Source organism: Paroedura picta, chromosome 8 (genome assembly GCF_049243985.1).
Source record: "Paroedura picta isolate Pp20150507F chromosome 8, Ppicta_v3.0, whole genome shotgun sequence".
NCBI classification, from domain to species: Eukaryota; Metazoa; Chordata; class Lepidosauria; order Squamata; family Gekkonidae; genus Paroedura; species Paroedura picta.
In genome coordinates, this window is record NC_135376.1 from 8,096,175 (window position 1) to 8,113,876 (window position 17,702).

General features: G+C 49.4%; 1 protein-coding gene across 4 annotated transcripts in view; it reads right to left on the bottom strand.

Moving 5' to 3' along the window:
* Positions 1–12,155: 12,155 nt before the first annotated feature.
* The window catches only part of ATP11B (ATPase phospholipid transporting 11B (putative)), a 107,153-nt gene continuing 101,606 nt past the window's right edge, over positions 12,156–17,702 (bottom strand). For 2 of the 4 annotated variants that reach the window (XM_077348296.1, XM_077348295.1), the window contains one exon: positions 12,156–12,884. In XM_077348296.1, coding sequence (XP_077204411.1) covers positions 12,842–12,884 — 43 coding nt within the window. In that variant the 3' untranslated portion in view covers positions 12,156–12,841. Of the gene's footprint in view, positions 17,206–17,702 lie in introns of all 4 variants that reach the window. The other 2 variants (XM_077348293.1, XM_077348294.1) reach the window with 1 other exon arrangement.

The window sequence follows — 17,702 nt, forward strand, 5'->3', positions numbered from 1 at the left end:
TGTCTCCCACCCGTCCCTTGTTAAGCTCCACCGAAACATTAAAACTTGAATACAGGACTGAATGTGTAATCCTCATTACACAACGTGAACCTCTCCGCTCTAGCCGGTGGAGGGCTGGGGGAGCCGGAATGGAATAAGGAGGAGCAGAGACAAATTTCTTCGGCAGTCGCTGGGCTGAGACCCAGAACGGAAATCTTGATGATGCCCTCCGGACTGCTGTAGTGCACGAGGCAAATTTTTCTGCGACATGCTGTTGTTTTGATCAAACAAAAGGTCGATTCCCGAGGCTGCCAGAAGGGAGGCATCAGCACCCCCCCACCCTGACGCAGAACTTCAGGGGAGCTCTAGTGCACACCGGGTAGGGGGGGGAGTGGGGTGGGGTGGGGCACCTTTCTGGCAGCAGCAGGGCATCCCAGCAGTGGAGGGACACGTAAAGTTGTCGCTGATGCTGGATCCCCTTCTTGACCGGAGATCCCACCAAGTGTGGGGGGAGGGGGGGGATCCATTTCACCCAAGCTAGTATCGACTCTATTGAGCACAGTATAGTCCAGTCCAATTCAGTGGGAGAGAGTTTAGAACATCCCCGACTTATTAGCTTTACTGTTAGGAACTTTAAAAACCTGCTTCGCTTTGGCTTGAACGTTCCCTGGCCCCTAACCGTAAGAAACGGGGACCGCCCTTGTGGCCCCGGCATGGATTCCACCGTCCCTTTGCAGCAGCATCGCAGGGACTGTTCTGTCTATGCCGAGATGAACGTTGAATCGTCTCCCAGCAAAAGTTGGACGTAGGAGCTAATCAGTAGACCCTTCTCAAAGCTGTCCGTAGCGTTAACCCTGAAAAGGGAGAGGCGAGGGGAGCCCCGGGGTTCTCTACGGCAGGGGTAGTCAACCTGTGGTCCTCCAGATGTCCATGGACTACAATTCCTATGAGCCCCTGCCAGCATTTGCTGGCAGGGGCTCGTGGGAATTGTAGTCCATGAACATTTGGAGGACCACAGGTTGACTACCCCTGCTCTACGGTTCAGAGGTCAGGAACTGTTAGGTCTGTCCTGGGTCTCTGTATCCTTAAGCTGCCTGCTCTGGCATTGGTACCGTACAGAATGTGGGTCGCTCACTACAAAGCACGGTCTCATTTTGCATCTGTTGTGTGTGTTTGTACGAAAGCAGCACTTGGAATGCCTTCGGGCTACAATGTGGTGGAACTCCACAAGCAGAGACTGATGCCCCCCCTCCCCTCCTTTGAGGCATTTAAAAATCCATTTGAATCATTACAAAGGAGATGTTCAGGCTCCATCGTCTCCACGGTGCCTCCATGTCTGATTCCCATTTGTCCTTCACATCAGAAATGCACTTTTAGACATGCGGTAGGATAATTTTAGGGAAGGGGAAAAAAATCCCTTTCGTATTAAACTGCTTAATACTTTGAAAAAACGAACCTCCCTTCTTCCCATCAGGGCCCTTTGGATAACGCTTGAGTTTGCATTCATTCAAGGTCACCCGTGGATAACACGGAGTCTCTTCTCCAGCTGCTGGGGGAGCAGTGGCCGGTCACAGATTTTGCTTCTCTGCTTTTAGCGTCCCCTCCCTCCTTTTTTTCTCTGTTGTGTAAATACTGGGAGGCCCGAATTACGAATATTTTGCAAAGCGTGCGTGCACCAGTTTTTCTCTTATGGAAATTTTGAGTACAGCATTTCCAGGATGATTCGTTGATGTATGCTGTGCGGGTTTTTCTTTTTTCCGTGTGCGTGTGTTAAGTGTTCATGGTATTCTCCCTCCACCCCTCCTCTTTAAATGAAACGTCAGTCTCTGTGCAGAAGTCTTAGGTTTGGGAGGGGAGGGGGGGCATCAACACCGTGCTTTTCTTTCTCCCCCCCCCCCCCACCGATCCTTCCTTTCGTAATGTTGAGGCCTTTTCGACAACAACGGACTTTGTCATCAGTTTGGTACTACACGATTTATAATTACTGTGTAATTATAAAATTGCATTACATAAAGCATTGCTGTCTTAAGTAGCAAAGAAACAAAGGCTGTTTTTGTGTGGTTGCATCTTTGGATTTTGAGGGAGGGGAGGGGAGGGGAGGGGTTCAGCCTACGGAGCAAAGGGAGCCCCGGCCCCCTTCTCTTTGGGGAGCTGAGCACACGTGGCCAGTTTGGGCCCAGGGACAAAAATGCTTAGTTTCACAGTGGTTTGCTTCTGAATATAAACGCCTGGCTCCAGGAGGTGCCGATAAACGCTTGTTTGTGTTTATGTGTGTCTGTGTGTGAGAGAGGAGGAGTGTGCGGATTTTTTTGGGGGGTTGTTTAAAAGTAACGGTGACCTATTTAACGTCACTATTCAAAGAACCAACTGGAATTTCGATCTGGCGGTCACGTCCCCTACAAGAATTGTTTTCCTTTTTGCCAAATGTTAGAGGGTGTATGTTTTAAAGAAATTTTTTTTAAAAATTAGGGTTTTTTAAAAAGACTAAAATGTAGAACTAGGAATCTCCGGGGCGTCTGGGAATCACGGTTTAATTTCCATTACACGACCAGCATCGTTTTGTAGGTTGAAATGTAACTTTTTAGAAAAATCCCTCTGAATGAACCACAGGCAACAAAGTTCAAGCCCGGTTGTCCTGTTTGAGAAATGTATCTAATAATTTTCATTTAAAAATGTAATTAAAAATAAATAAAATTAATTCACGGCAAGGAGGCTGATAAATGGCTTACAGCATCCTGCTCACCGTAAAATGTGAAGATTGCAGCGGGACGCTGTAGATCAGGGGCGGCCAAGCCGTAGCTCTCCAGATATCCTTGGACTACAATTCCCATGAGCCCCTGCCAGCATCATGCTGGCAGGGGCTCATGGGATTTGTAGTCCACCGACATCTGGAGAGCCACATTCTGGCCGCCCCCGCTGTAGATATTCTTCTCTCTTTTCCATGGCACATCAGTCTAAAATACCTAATATTGGCGGCTGGGGAAAGGAATGGGACATCTCCATGTCGAATGCGGCTGGGCCAAAGCTTGGAGCTTCATGATGCTTTTGAACCTGTTAAATAAAAGTAACTTATTTCTTCAAAACCTGTTTGGCTGTCCTTCTGCAGAATGTTTTTAAACTAAATGTAACTTAGATTTTATTTTATAAAACCCCTCACACATGCACAACTTTTGCTGTTCATTTTTTTGCTTTTCAAAGGTTGAGAGTTTGACATTTCTGCAGACTCCCGTTCTCAAAAGATGCGCAGGTTAGTTTAGAATCCCTTGACGCATTACACAGAGGCGCATCAGCTCTGTACCCCCTCCCCACTATGTAGTGAGCGCTCTTGAGAAAAGCGTTTTCAACTCTTTTCCAGTGTACTTTACAGACGGATTTTTTGCGTGAAATGGGAACACCCACTTGCAAACGGCGGCTGAAATGGATGGAAAGTGTGTTATTTAGCATGTGCAAATGTGCCACTGCATCACAAGCATGTTCGCCGCATACCTGTGTTTCATTTTGAGGCGCATGCTTAAAATGCACACACCTAAGGATAATGTGGAAATGTTAGAGGCTCCAACATGGGAAGAGTAGCCCTACTTCAACTGGGAAAAAGGCTTTAGAACTGGGGGGAAATAACTGACAAAGCTGTACATGTTTGAGTCTTGAATACCAAAAGCTTAACCTGTCCGTTTATTTAGGTATTTACCTGCATCTGGAACAGCTCACACTTCTTTCTCCCATCAACCCCCTTGTGAGGGAGATCAGGCCAAAGCGTGCATGACGGGTTCCAGGTCATTCAGTGAAACTTCCGTGGCGGAGTGAAGAAGAGTTGGGTTTTATACTTCGCTTTTCATTGCCTGAAGGAGTCTCAGGGCGGCTTACGAGCACCTTTCCCTTCCTTTCCCCACAACAGACACCTTGTGAGGTTGGTGGGGCTGAGAGCTCTGACAGGACCACTCTGTGAGAACAGCACTATCAGGACTGTGACTAGCCCAAGGTCCCCCAGCTGACTGCATGTGGAGGAGTGGGGAATCCAGCTTGCTAGAGCAGCTGCTGCTCGTAACCGGCACACCTAGCTGACTCTCCTTGATCCTGGGCTGTTGCTTTGGCTGTAGGATTGCCCCTGGGTCTGGTTTTTGTTCCCTAAATTACGGCTGCTGTCCCTAAACAGTTGTAGCTTACTGGGAACCTAATCCTCGGCACTAGCCAGAGGTGAGAACGTCCCAAGGAATAATGGCAGCTGCTCCTTGGAGATAGCCTGTGAGCAGTTCCCCAAGATAGCACAGCTAATAATGCAAGAATGACATTTACCTGGGCTCCTAAATCGGCCGTTCCCATTGTGCTGGGTGCTGTGCCCTCCTCTTTTACTCCAAGGGTGCCAGCTAGGTGGGTTTTGCCACAGCGCGATAAACAAGCGTCCCAAGTGTTTTCAATGGGTGGTCCCTGCATTAGGCCACTGCCTGCCCCATCTACACACGCATCAGGTGATTGCGCTGCCCAATGCGTCCCGGCATGTGTGAGACCCATGCTGCACAATCTGAAAACAAGCTACCTTTTCCATGCTCCAAGGTTTGGGTTTGTTTCTCTTGTTCGTGCCATCAAGTGTTCCCCTCAAGAGCATTGAGGCTTCTGTCACCCCATAACGCACCGGCCAGTCCTCCAGAACTAGCGGCTGCCTTCCTTTGGATGGATGGTTTCACACGAGGAGCACATTTAGTCACTAGAGGTTGCTGTTGTTTGCATGCCGGGAGAGCAGTGCATCATACCAGGCAGGCAGCTTTTAGCACGTTGCATGAGAACACGCAGCACTCAGGTTTTCCAGCCTTCAGAGGACGCCCTATTTAACCTGAAGCCTGCAATCTATTCTAGACAGTTATGCATGCAGAGGGGCTGGGTGGGACTCATCTCTTGGCTGTTGTGACGTGTCCTAAAATTGCAGGCATTTAATGAGCAAGCCTGTGTGTGTGTGTGTGTGTGTGTGTGTGGGAGGGAGAGATCACAGTGAAGGTATCTCCAAAAAGTGACCAAACCGTAGAAGGAGCATGGCTTGGTGGTAGAGGATCAGCTTGCTGTGTATTTCCCAAATTCAGAAGATGAACTGGGTTTCATACCCCGCTTTTCACTACCCGAAGGAGTCTCAAAGCAGGTGACGATCGTCTTCCCTTCCACCAAGGGCCATCTAGTCCAGCCCCCCACCTTCTTGGGGATTTAAAAATCATACCCTCCTGACAGATGCCCATCCAATCTCCAAAAAACTTCCAATGAAGGAGATTCCACCACCCTCTGAGGCAGCATATTCCATCTGCGAGCAGCCTTCGCCGTCAGAAATGCTTTCTAAGATTTAAGTGGGACCACCTTTCCTGTAATCTGAACCCATTGCTCCTAGTCCTGGAAGGGACATCTGGAGAGCCACACTTTGGCCACCCCTGCTCAAAGCTGTGTGTCCCCTAGAGAGAGGGGGGGGGCATGATTTGGTGCACAGGATTTGTACCCCCTCCCCAGCCTCCACGGGGATACCTTGGTCTGCTGTGCAATGTACGTTGGTAGCGTTCTTCCAAGGCAGGGGAGGACAACTTTTTCAAGGAACTAGGAACTCCCCCCCCCCCCCAATAAGTCCTTGAATTCTTGGGGCTGGTTGGTCTCTTTGCCTTCATTTACCTCACTCTGCTGTGTCTGCCCCCCCCCCCAAATACATTCAGTGATTTTGCCTCAAAAGAGGCAGAGCTTTTAGTGGTTGCCAGGCGGAGAAGGCCGGCCCCGGATCGTTCATACCCGGCTCCTAATTGTTGCCCCATAAAATTTTGTAGTGTTGCAACGCTCCTCTTTGTCCAGAGCACCTCCTTCTGTCTCCCACCCGTCCCTTGTTAAGTTCCACCAAAACATTAAAACTTGAATACAGGACTGAATGTGTAATCCTCATTACACAACGTGAACCTCTCCGCTCTAGCCGGAGGAGGGCTGGGGTAGCCGGAATGGAATAAGGAGGAGCAGAGACAAATTTCTTCAGCAATTGCTGGGCTGAGACCCAGAACGGAAATCTTGATGATGCCCTCCGGACTGCTGTAGTGGACGAGGCAAATTTTTCTGCGACATGCCGTTGTTTTGATCAAACAAAATGTCGATTCCCAAGACTGCCATAAGGGAGGCATCAGCACGCCCCCAGGGGAGCTCTAGTGCACACCGGGTAGGGGGGGGGAGTGGGGGGGGAAACCTTTCTGGCAGCAGCAGGGCATCCCAGCAGTGGAGGGACACGTTGAGTTGTCGCTGATGCTGGATCCTCTTCTTGACCGGAGATCCCCCAAGTGTGGGGGGAGGGGGGGGAATCCATTTCACCCAAGCTAGTATCGACTCTATTGAGCACAGTGTAGTCCAGCCAAATTCAGTGGGAGAGAGTTTAGAACATCCCCGACTTATTAGCTTTACTCTTAGGAACTTTAAAAACCTGCTTCGCTTTGGCTTGAACGTTCCCTGGCCCTTAACCGTAAGAAACGGGGACCGCCCTTGTGGCCCCGGCATGGATTCCACCGTCCCTTTGCAGCAGCATTGCAGGGACTGTTCTGTCTATGCCGAGATGAACGTTGAATCGTCTCCCAGCAAAGGTTGGACGTAGGAGCTAATCAACAGACCCTTCTCAAAGCTGTCCGTAGCGTTAACGCTGAAAGGGGAGGGTCGAGGGGAGCCCCGGGGTTCTCTACGGTTCAGAGGTCAGGAGCTGTTAGGTCTGTCCTGGGTCTCTATATCCTTAAGCTGCCTGCTCTGGCATTGGTACCGTACAGAATGTGGGTCGCTCACAACAAAGCACGGTCTCATTTTGCCTCTGTTGTGTGTGTTTGTACGAAAGCAGCACTTGGAATGCCTTTGGGCTACAATGTGGTGGAACTCCACAAGCAGAGACTGATGCCCCCCCCTCCCCTCCTTTGAGGCATTTAAAAATCCATTTGAATCATTACAAAGGAGATGTTCAGGCTCCATCTTCTCCACGGTGCCTCCATGTCTGATTCCCATTTGTCCTTCACATCAGAAATGCACTTTTAGACATGCGGTAGGATAATTTTAGGGAAGGGGAAAAAAATCCCTTTCGTATTAAACTGCTTAATACTTTGAAAAAACGAACCTCCCTTCTTCCCATCAGGGCCCTTTGGATAACGCTTGAGTTTGCATTCATTCAAGGTCACCCGTGGATAACACGGAGTCTCTTCTCCAGCTGCTGGGGGAGCAGTGGCCGGTCACAGATTTTGCTTCTCTGCTTTTAGCGTCCCCTCCCTCCTTTTTTTCTCTGTTGTGTAAATACTGGGAGGCCCGAATTACGAATATTTTGCAAAGCGTGCGTGCACCAGTTTCTCTCTTATGGAAATTTTGAGTACAGCATTTCCAGGATGATTCGTTGATGTATGCTGTGCGGGTTTTTCTTTTTTCCGTGTGCGTGTGTTAAGTGTTCATGGTATTCTCCCTCCACCCCTCCTCTTTAAATGAAACGTCAGTCTCTGTGCAGAAGTCTTAGGTTTGGGAGGGGAGGGGGGGCATCAACACCGTGCTTTTCTTTCTTTTCTCCCCCCACCGATCCTTCCTTTCGTAATGTTGAGGCCTTTTCGACAACAACGGACTTTGTCATCAGTTTGGTACTACACGATTTATAATTACTGTGTAATTATAAAATTGCATTACATAAAGCATTGCTGTCTTAAGTAGCAAAGAAACAAAGGCTGTTTTTGTGTGGTTGCATCTTTGGATTTTGAGGGAGGGGAGGGGAGGGGTTCAGCCTACGGAGCAAAGGGAGCCCCGGCCCCCTTCTCTTTGGGGAGCTGAGCACACGTGGCCAGTTCGGGCCCAGGGACAAAAATGCTTGGTTTCACAGTGGTTTGCTTCTTAATATAAACGCCTGGCTCCAGGAGGTGCCGAAAAACGCTTGTTTGTGTTTATGTGTGTCTGTGTGAGAGAGAGGAGGAGTGTGAGAATTTTTTGGGGGGTTTGTTTAAAAGTAACGGTGACCTATTTAACGTCACTATTCAAAGAACCAACTGGAATTTCGATCCGGCGGTCACGTCCCCTACAAGAATTGTTTTCCTTTTTGCCAAATGTTAGAGGGTGTATGTTTTAAAGAATTTTTTTTTTAAATTAGGGTTTTTTAAAAAGACTAAAATGTAGAACTAGGAATCTCCGGGACGTCTGGGAATCACGGTTTAATTTCCATTACACGACCAGCATCGTTTTGTAGGTTGAAATGTAACTTTTTAGAAAAATCCCTCTGAATGAACCACAGGCAACGAAGTTCAAGCCCGGTTGTCCTGTTTGAGAAATGTATCTAATAATTTTCATTTAAAAATGTAATTAAAAATAAATAAAATTAATTCACGGCAAGGAGGCTGATAAATGGCTTACAGCATCCTGCTCACCGTAAAATGTGAAGATTGCAGCGGGACGCTGTAGATCAGGGGCGGCCAAGCCGTAGCTCTACAGATATCCTTGGACTACAATTCCCATGAGCCCCTGCCAGCATGATGCTGGCAGGGGCTCATGGGATTTGTAGTCCACGGACATCTGGAGAGCCACATTCTGGCTGCCCCCGCTGTAGATATTCTTCTCTCTTTTCCATGGCACATCAGTCTAAAATACCTAATATTGGCGGCTGGGGAAAGGAATGGGACATCTCCATGTCGAATGCGGCTGGGCCAAAGCTTGGAGCTTCATGATGCTTTTGAACCTGTTAAATAAAAGTAACTTATTTCTTCAAAACCTGTTTGGCTGTCCTTCTGCAGAATGTTTTTAAACTAAATGTAACTTAGATTTTATTTTATAAAACCCCTCACACATGCACAACTTTTGCTGTTCATTTTTTTGCTTTTCAAAGGTTGAGAGTTTGACATTTCTGCAGACTCCCGTTCTCAAAAGATGCACAGGTTAGTTTAGAATCCCTTCACGCATTACACAGAGGCGCATCAGCTCCGTATCCAGTCCCCACTTTGTAGTGAGCGCTCTTGAGAAAAGCGTTTTCAACTCTTCCAGTGTACTTTACGGACGGATTTTTTGTGTGAAATGGGAACACCCACTTGCAAACGGTGGCTGAAATGAATGGAAAGTGTGTTATTTAGCATGTGCAAATGTGCCACCGCATCACAAGCATGTTCGCCGCATACCTGTGTTTCATTGTGAGGCGCATGCTTAAAATGCGCACACCTAGGGATAATGTGGAAATGTTAGAGGCTCAGACATGGGAAGAGTAGCCCGACTTCAACTGGCTTTAGAACTGGGGGAAATAACTGACAAAGCTGTACATGTTTGAGTCTTGAATACCAAAAGCTTAACCTGTCCATTTATTTAGGTATTTACCTGCACCTGGAACAGCTCACACTTCTTTCCCCCATCAACCCCCTTGTGAGGGAGATCAGGCCAAAGTGTGCATGACGGGTTCCAGGTCATTCAGTGAAACTTCCGTGGCGGAGTGAAGAAGAGTTGGGTTTTATACTTCGCTTTTCACTGCCTGAAGGAGTCTCAGGGCGGCTTACGAGCACCTTTCCCTTCCTTTCCCCACAACAGACACCTTGTGAGGTTGGTGGGGCTGAGAGCTCTGACAGGACCGCTCTGTGAGAACAGCACTATCAGGACTGTGATTAGCCCAAGGTCCCCCAGCTGGCTGCATGTGGAGTGGGGAATCTGGCTTGCTAGAGCAGCTGCTGCTCGTAACCGGGACACCTAGCTGACTGTCTTGTGGGGATTTGAACCTGGCTTTCCTTGATCCTGGGCTGTTGCTTTGGCTGCAGGATTGCCCCTGGGTCTGGTTTTTGTTCCCTAAATCAGGGGTAGTCAACCTGTGGTCCTCCGGATGTTCTTGGACTACAATTTCCATGAGCCCCTGCCCGCAAATGCGGGCAGGGGCTCCTGGGAATTGTAGTCCATGGACATCTGGAGGACCACAGGTTGACTACCCCTGCCCTAAATTACAGCTGCTGTCCCTAAACAGTTGTAGCTTACTGGGAACCTAATCCTCAGCACTAGCCAGAGGCGAGAACGTCCCAAGGAAGAATGGCAGCTGCCCCTTGGAGATAACCTGTGAGCAGTTCCCCAAGATAGCACAGCTAATAATGCAAGAATGACATTTACATGGGCTCCTAAATCGGCCGTTCCCATTGTGCTGGGTGCTGTGCCCTCCTCTTTTACTCCAAAGGTTCCAGCTAGGTTGGTTTTGCCACAGCGTGATAAACAAGCGTCCCAAGTGTTTTCGATTGGCGGTCCCTGCATTAGGCCATTGCCTGCCCCATCTACATACACATCAGGTGATTGCGCTGCCCAATGCGTCCCGGCATGTGTGAGACTATGAATGCACCCATGCTGCACAATCCGAAACCACCTGTGAAAGCAAGCTACCTTTTCCATGCTCCAAGGTTTGGGTTTGTTTCTCTTGTGCGTGCTGTCAAGTGTTCCCCTCAAGAGCATTGAGGCTTCTGTCACCCCATAACGCACCGGCCAGTCCTCCAGAATTAGGGGCTGCCTTCCTTGGATGGATGGTTTCACAAGAGGAGCGCATTTAGTCACTAGAGGTTGCTGTTGTTTGCATGCCGGGAGAGCAATGCATCATACCAGGCAGGCAGCTTTTAGCACGCTGCACGAGAACACGCAGCACTCAGGCATTCCGGCCTTCGGACGCCCTGTTTAACCTGAAGCCTGCAATCTATTCTAGGCAGTTATGCATGCAGAGGGGCTCATCTCCTCTTGGCTGTTGTGACGTGTCCTAAAATTGCAGGCATTTAATGAGCAGGCCTCTGTGTGTGGGGGGGGGGGGAAGAGATCACAGTGAAGGATCTCCAAAAAGTGACCAATCCGTAGAAGGGGCCATGGCTCGGTGTTAGAGGATCAGCTTGCTGTGTATTTCCCAAATTCATAAGATGAACTGGGTTTCATACCCCGCTTTTCACTACCCGAAGGAGTCTCAAAGCAGGTGACGATCGCCTTCCCTTCCACCAAGGGCCATCCAGTCCAGCCCCCCACCTTCTTGGGGATTTAAAAATCACACCCTCCTGACAGATGCCCATCCAATCTCCCAAAAACTTCCAATGAAGGAGATTCCACCACCCTCCGAGGCAGCATATTCCATCTACGAACAGCCTTCGCCGTCAGAAATGCTTTCTAAGATTGAAGTGGGACCACCTTTCCTGTAATCTGAACCCACTGCTCCTAGTCCTGGAAGACAAGTTGGCCCTCTCTTCAACATGTCTACTGTTGACGTAGTTCAAAACAGCTATCCTATCACTCCTTGCCCTCCTTTTCTTCAAGCTACACCCCCAACTCTTTCAAGGCACAGATTCCAACCTCTCAACCATCCAAGTCACCCAATACTGACCTTGGCAGACCAAATAACCACCCTTGACAGACCAATGTGACAGGCTCAGCTTAAGGCAGGTTTCTCTGTGAAACCGAACACTCAAGTTGCAAAGGTAGAAGTTTGAAAGCTGAAAAACCTTTGCTAAGCCCAGAGGTATCTCATCGGCAACCTAAGAAGTGTTCATCTTTATGGTTTCTGTGTAAGCATTTTTGGAAACTTCTAGAAACTTCTTTTAAGCTTGGTAGATCTTAAAATCATCGAATTCTCACACAGGTTGACTTTTCTGCCCAACCTCACGTGATGTGGGAGGGCTTAGCACTCTCCCCTTAGTGCTCCTTCCTGCTGCTGAAACAGGTAGCAATCTATCATCAGCGGCCCACAGTGGAGGAAGGAGGGAGGGTTGTGTAACTGCACAGAAGACCAGAAATGACAGGTAACCCTGTTTTCTGCTTACTGACAGCTGCTGCTTCATGCACCTGTTTTATCTATTTAACACAGACATGGTGAATGGCTTCCTTCTCAGACTAGTCATAAACCTGGTAACTAGGCAGAAACGAGCCGTAAGGGAGTGGCGGGCTATAAATATTATAATAATAATAATAATAATAATAATAATAATAATAATAAACCAGTTTGCCCCAGTTGAAGTGATCTGCAAACATCTCACTTGCAAACTCAAGAATGGAGGACACAAACCATATTTTGCCCCCTGGATGGAAAACCATCTGGAACACTGCGTTGCCCTCAGTGGGATGTGTGTTCAACGAACATCCCAGCCATCGGGCCAGGCTCCTTTTGCCAGCTGGCGTGGAAGCTAGCGTGCGATGCCCATATGAAGTACCCGTTCCTGACCAAGAAGAAAGCAAACACGAGCCAATTAAAAGTTCAACGTTTTACTCAATAAATATAATTTTCATAACTGTTTGTAAGACACCTTTATCGACAAAGCAGTGTGACAAACGCGCTTCCTTCAACTTCCGCAGCAGAGCTAAAAAGGATGCCTGAGGGGAATGGCCACAGTGCCGGCGGTCAACGAGTTCTCGGTTCTCGATTATTGCTAAGGTTTCTGCTTGGCAATGCTCCTGCGTCGCTTCGCTTGCACAGTAAAGGATTCGAACCGCTTGCGCCGGTTGCGTGCCGCCCCTCCTGCGATTGGGTCATTCGGAGGTCTTTTCGAGGGTGACCGCGGCACTGCAGCCCTGCTTGGCTCTGGAACAGAGGAGCTCGACGTTGGCTCATGGTTTCTTTAAGCTGATAAGGGCAGATACGGTCAACAGCAATGTCAATGAAGCACGGTTTACAATGTACACTCTTTGGTGCCGCACAGACAATGTCTCCGGGACATCTGAATCAATCCTCATTTGGAAGGTTAAAAAAAGGGTTTTTCCTGGCTGCTTGAACAGGGGAAGGATCTTTTATTCCACTGCGTTAAGATCCCCTCTACGGTGAAAAGGGTGGCTGTAAGCCTCACATCGTGGAATTGAGACTGGGTACGTCTGAGAGTTCGTCGGGATTCACGGAAAGGCATGGGTCTCCCGGCGTGACAGACCTCTCCCACTGATTTCAGTCGTTTATGTATGCCAGATTAAGGTTCTTGAGATCAGAACTATAAGGAATTTCAAAAGCAGTCACATTTTCACATTCTGGGTCACCACCGCACGCTCCTGTGTGGCTTCCCCCACCACCACCAGAAACAGCTTTCTGCTCTATTATCTGTTGAAGGTTATGCAATTTCAAAGCATTTGTAACACAAGTAGTCAGGACAGTGGTTGTCAATGCTTCCGCCGCCACAGCGGTGATGACCCAAAGGGGATCGTAGGGTTGCATGGCGATCATGGAAGGCCAAGGCAGCAAGCAGTGTAGAGGGGAGGGATGCCACCAGCATCAGCACTGCCCCTCCCCTCCGCTAGCCGCCTCGGCCTTCCGGGATCGCCAGGCAACCCTACGACCCCCCCCCCTTTGGGTCATCGCAACCCCCAGGTGGAGAACCACTGGGTCAGAATAAGATAAAGAATATGGCCGGGGTGGGGTGTGTGTGAGAGAGAAATCCACAGTGCTGGTAGCATTCCAACTGCTGCTGAAGTTCTGCCGAACCCATCTGTAGGAGCACTGATGGGAAAACCCTGTCCATAAAGGCTTCCCCATTGACGTAAATGGAGCGGGTGGGGTACGTCCTTGCCCATCATCATTCAGCCAAGAGGGAAGCCCATTGCCACAGGGACTGGGGAGTTAATGCGAACTGTTGCTCTTCTCCTTGAAGGACACTTGCATGGACATGTCCTCACCTGTTAGGGCCACCTGGCCTAGGAGAACTGCACGGGGCCTCTAGCTTCCATTGCAATAAGGACAATGGTTATAACTCATCAGACCAATCAGTTGTCTACATACAGACCTCCCTAGCCCCAAAAAATCTCTAGGGAAATAGCTTCCCATATCCTGGGTCAGGCCCGGTGGCCAAGATCACATCCCTTCACTTGGCACGGCTGATATCTGAACAGGCCCTTGGTCCTGCTGGGGATTTCAAGTCCTTCCTTGGCCCTGGGATTTAGTGCTCTCCACGTGCAACCAGATTCTGCTGGAGGAGGAGGAAGAATGCCCCTTGCCTTCCACCCTGGGCCTCCTACGGAAAGGCAAACCCCTTGTGGAGCCTGCATTCTGGTTGCAGAGACAGCCGAATGCGACGTTCAGAGCAGCAGCAGGAAGCTCAAGCTGGTTAGCCATAGCAGCAGGAGCAGAGGTCGCAAAAGCCAGACTCCGCAGGGGACCCTTGGAGCTGCTGGTCCGACATGAGCGGGCAGACAGAAGAGCCTGTTTTACAGCCCAGAGAGGGGGAAAAGCCCACAACCTATAACATATTGGACACTAGAACCACCTGGAGAACAAGCCACAACAGACTGCTTTTGGTAGAGAAGATGGAGCTCTTTCTCACATTACGTTTTTCAGAGGGGAGGAGTTCCTACGTCGCTTCGTCTCCCTGCCACCCAATTGAGCCGTTTTGCAGGCTGAGCCACAGCAGGCGAGCCAGTGCATGGAGTGTCTGTGTGTTTGTGTGTGTGAGAGAGAGGCAGTGAGAGTGTGTGTCAGTCTGGAGGCTGGGACATCTAAGTCTGCTCTGTGGTGAATCTCACTGGAGGACCTTTCCCTGCAGAAACAACCAAACGGAGTCGTCATGTGGGTACAGTGAAGAGACCAGGCTGAGCTGCTTGGGAGGAAAAGGGGATAAAAACATGCCCCCCCCTCTCTCTCTAGGGGACACACAGCTTTGAGCAGGGGTGGCCAAAATGTGGTTCTCCAGATGTCCCTGGACTACAATTACCATGAGCCCCTGCCTAATCAGTGAGGCAGCCACAGCAGTTTGTGGAGCCCAAGCCGTCTCTGGGAGCGAGGAACAGCAATGCAGGAAAATCTTTTGGCTGAGCACAACTGTTACCCTTACTGAGTTCCCTATGTGGTCGTTCATTAACTCCGCACGGAGTTCAAGGATTCCTTTGGCTCGGGCCAGAATTCTGCCTACGACTGAACCTAAAACAAAACAAATCCGGTTACCAGCATACACAACACACACTTTAGAAAAGAAACAGAAAGTCCAGTGGTGAAAGCATTAGTCGTTGGATACAAAATATATTTGCTCAGCTTCCATTTCATCGTAGCCAAGGCCAAGGAGGCAATGAGATACGCCCTTGACCGTGTTTGGGGTCTCTCGGGTACAAAACGATACCTGCCTCGGACAGACGGGTTCTTACGCTCCTCCTGATTGGGTTTAAGTGCATGGCTCTTCAGTCCCCTTACATACGCTGAGGAGGGGAGGAGGGGAGGGGAGGAGATACGGGAAGTTTCAAAACAGAACAGAAAGGTCAATCGCCTCCCTGAAACAACGGTGAGTCTCGAGCACATGAAGATTCCCACTGCTGACGCTTTAAGACAAAACGAGAAGGCCACGCACATCCCAGTGGCACGGCCTGGATCGGAAGGGATGCTTGGAGCGGGGCTATTTCCCAAGCCTCAGGGGTCTTCTTGAGGTTGCTTGAGAAAAACAAAACACACAAACAAACATGGCGACCAGACGGATGGACGGGGGATTGGTGGCGAAATGAGCCGCTTGTGAAATACGTGATGTCGGGCGGGGAGGAAAGGACACCAAGGAAGCGATCCGTGCAGCAGATACCAGATCCCCAGAGACACAACTGCCCCATGGGAGCTGCTCTGCTTGGCCTAGAAGCTGAGCAAGAGAATTGGCCTATGCACAGGAGGGTCAGCATATTCTGCAGGGCTCGAGATGAATTATTCCTTTACCTTAAGGCAGGGGTAGTCAACCTGTGGTCCTCCAGATGTTCGTGGACTACAATTCCCATGAGCCCCTGCCAGCGTTTGCTGGGAGGGGCTCATGGGAAATGTAGTCCATGAACATCTGGAGGGCCACAGGTTGACTATCCCTGCCTTAAGGGACAAAAGGCCATGTGAAAAACTAATTCCGAGGACTTCCATACACTGCACGCATATGGCTCCACTGGGAAGGGGCTGTGGCTCAATGGCAGAGCCTTTGCTTGGCATGCGGAAGGTCTCAGGTTCGATCCCCGGGATCTCTGGTTAAAGGGCCAGGGAAGTAGGTGAGTCAAAAGACCTGCACCTGAGGCCCTGGAGAGCCTAGGCCAGTCTGAGAAGATGATACTGACCTTGAGGGACCAAGAGTCTGATTTAGTATAAGGCAGCTTCATATATTCAGACCAGAAGAAAAATTGGTTTTTATATCCCGCTTTTCACTACCTGAAGGAGTCCCAAAGCGGCTTACAATCGTCTTCCCTTCCTCTCCCCACAGCAGGCAGGTAGGAAAGTGGAAGTGGCAGCAAGGAAAGGAAGTGGCAGCAAGGAAAATGGGTGCTGATCGTCCCACACATCGTCTTTTCAAGAGACATCCCCTGAGAGATGCAGAAAATTTAGCACTAGGGGCAAAAATTGGGGGACCTACGGGGCCCGTATACAGGCCTGCCCGGAGACACACTCTTTTTGCTTGCTTGGCTGTATTTTATCATACAAGCTCTGGGGGATGATTCATCATGCAATCCTAGCCAAATTTTAATTTTTTTTAAAAAAAGGCGTGTCATCTGGGAACTCTCACCAAGAGTCCTGTGCAGTCAAATAAATATATTCAGTGAAATAAGAGATATACAAAGATCTTTCCCCGACAAAAAGAGAGATGCAATTTTTTTTTAAAGCATGGGAAATAAGACTAGAATTAATTCCAATTAGGCTTTTCTGAGTTTTGCCCTGTTAGAAATCTCTCCATGAGGAATATTCATGTCCCACTGAGTGGCGAAGAGGACCTTTTAGGAAGTATTAACATATTGTGATCTTGATTATCTTCACATCGGCTACGGATATTTAGGCAGCTGTTCATCTCTCTTCCTCTCTTTTTAGGGCATCCGAGATACTATTTGTGGTTGACTCGATCCTGAAAAGCCAAGCGTGTCCTCGGGTCTACCAACCTATGTCAATAAAGGGCGTTTCCCAACAGCCAGCAAGATGAACTGTTGCTTGGGACGTTCCAACCAGCAGTTTTTGAGTGGGATGTCTTGGACATCACCTTACGGTGACGCTTCAAGCAAAATGTGTCTCCTTCCACTCAAGCAGTTGGCACGGGAGCCCTGAGATCACAGGCACCTGCAAATCTTCTCCCTAACTGTTCTGGGGAGAGTGGGGCGGTTTCCATTTCCACTCAGATGGTGCCCTTCTTGAGTCTGTTATGTTTGCCCAAAGTGGTGGGGGGACGCGGCGGCCCTGAGCCCACTGGTAGCCCGGGGCAGAGGTACAAGCCGCGAGTGTTTCCCGCAAGTCAGTGAGAAAAGCCTCAGCATGGGACTGAGTCCATGGTGGATAGTGTCAAGATGCTGCGGTCGGTGGCATAGAACGGTTCCGAAGTGCTCCACGATCTAAACGACAAGAAAGAAGCATGGCTGACTAAAAACCTGCATTTTGGAGGGGAAGGGAGAGAAATCTGCAAGAAGATTAAAAGGGGCAGGGGGGGACAGCAAGGGCCTGACCAAGAGCCCTCTGCTGATTCTGAGGTCCCTGGTCTTCAACACCTTGGACACGATTCGGGTGCCCGTGGGGGAAATCTGTGCATGCAAAGTGCAACTCCCCTGTAGTTTTGGGTGAGCACTGGTAGCATTCCAATGGGGGACCACAGCTATGTAGAAGCAAGACTCCTTTCAAAAGGAGAGATCTTTCAGACAGTGGCCATGATCCAGGGATCAGTATGTGCAAGTCTATGGCGTGTGGAAACCTTCCATCCCATAGAACAGGGGTAGTCAAACTGCGGCCCTCCAGATGTCCATGGACTACAATTCCCAGAAGCCCCTGCCAGCATTCGCTGGCAGGGGCTTCTGGGAATTGTGGTCCATGGACATCTGGAGGGCTGCAGTTTGAC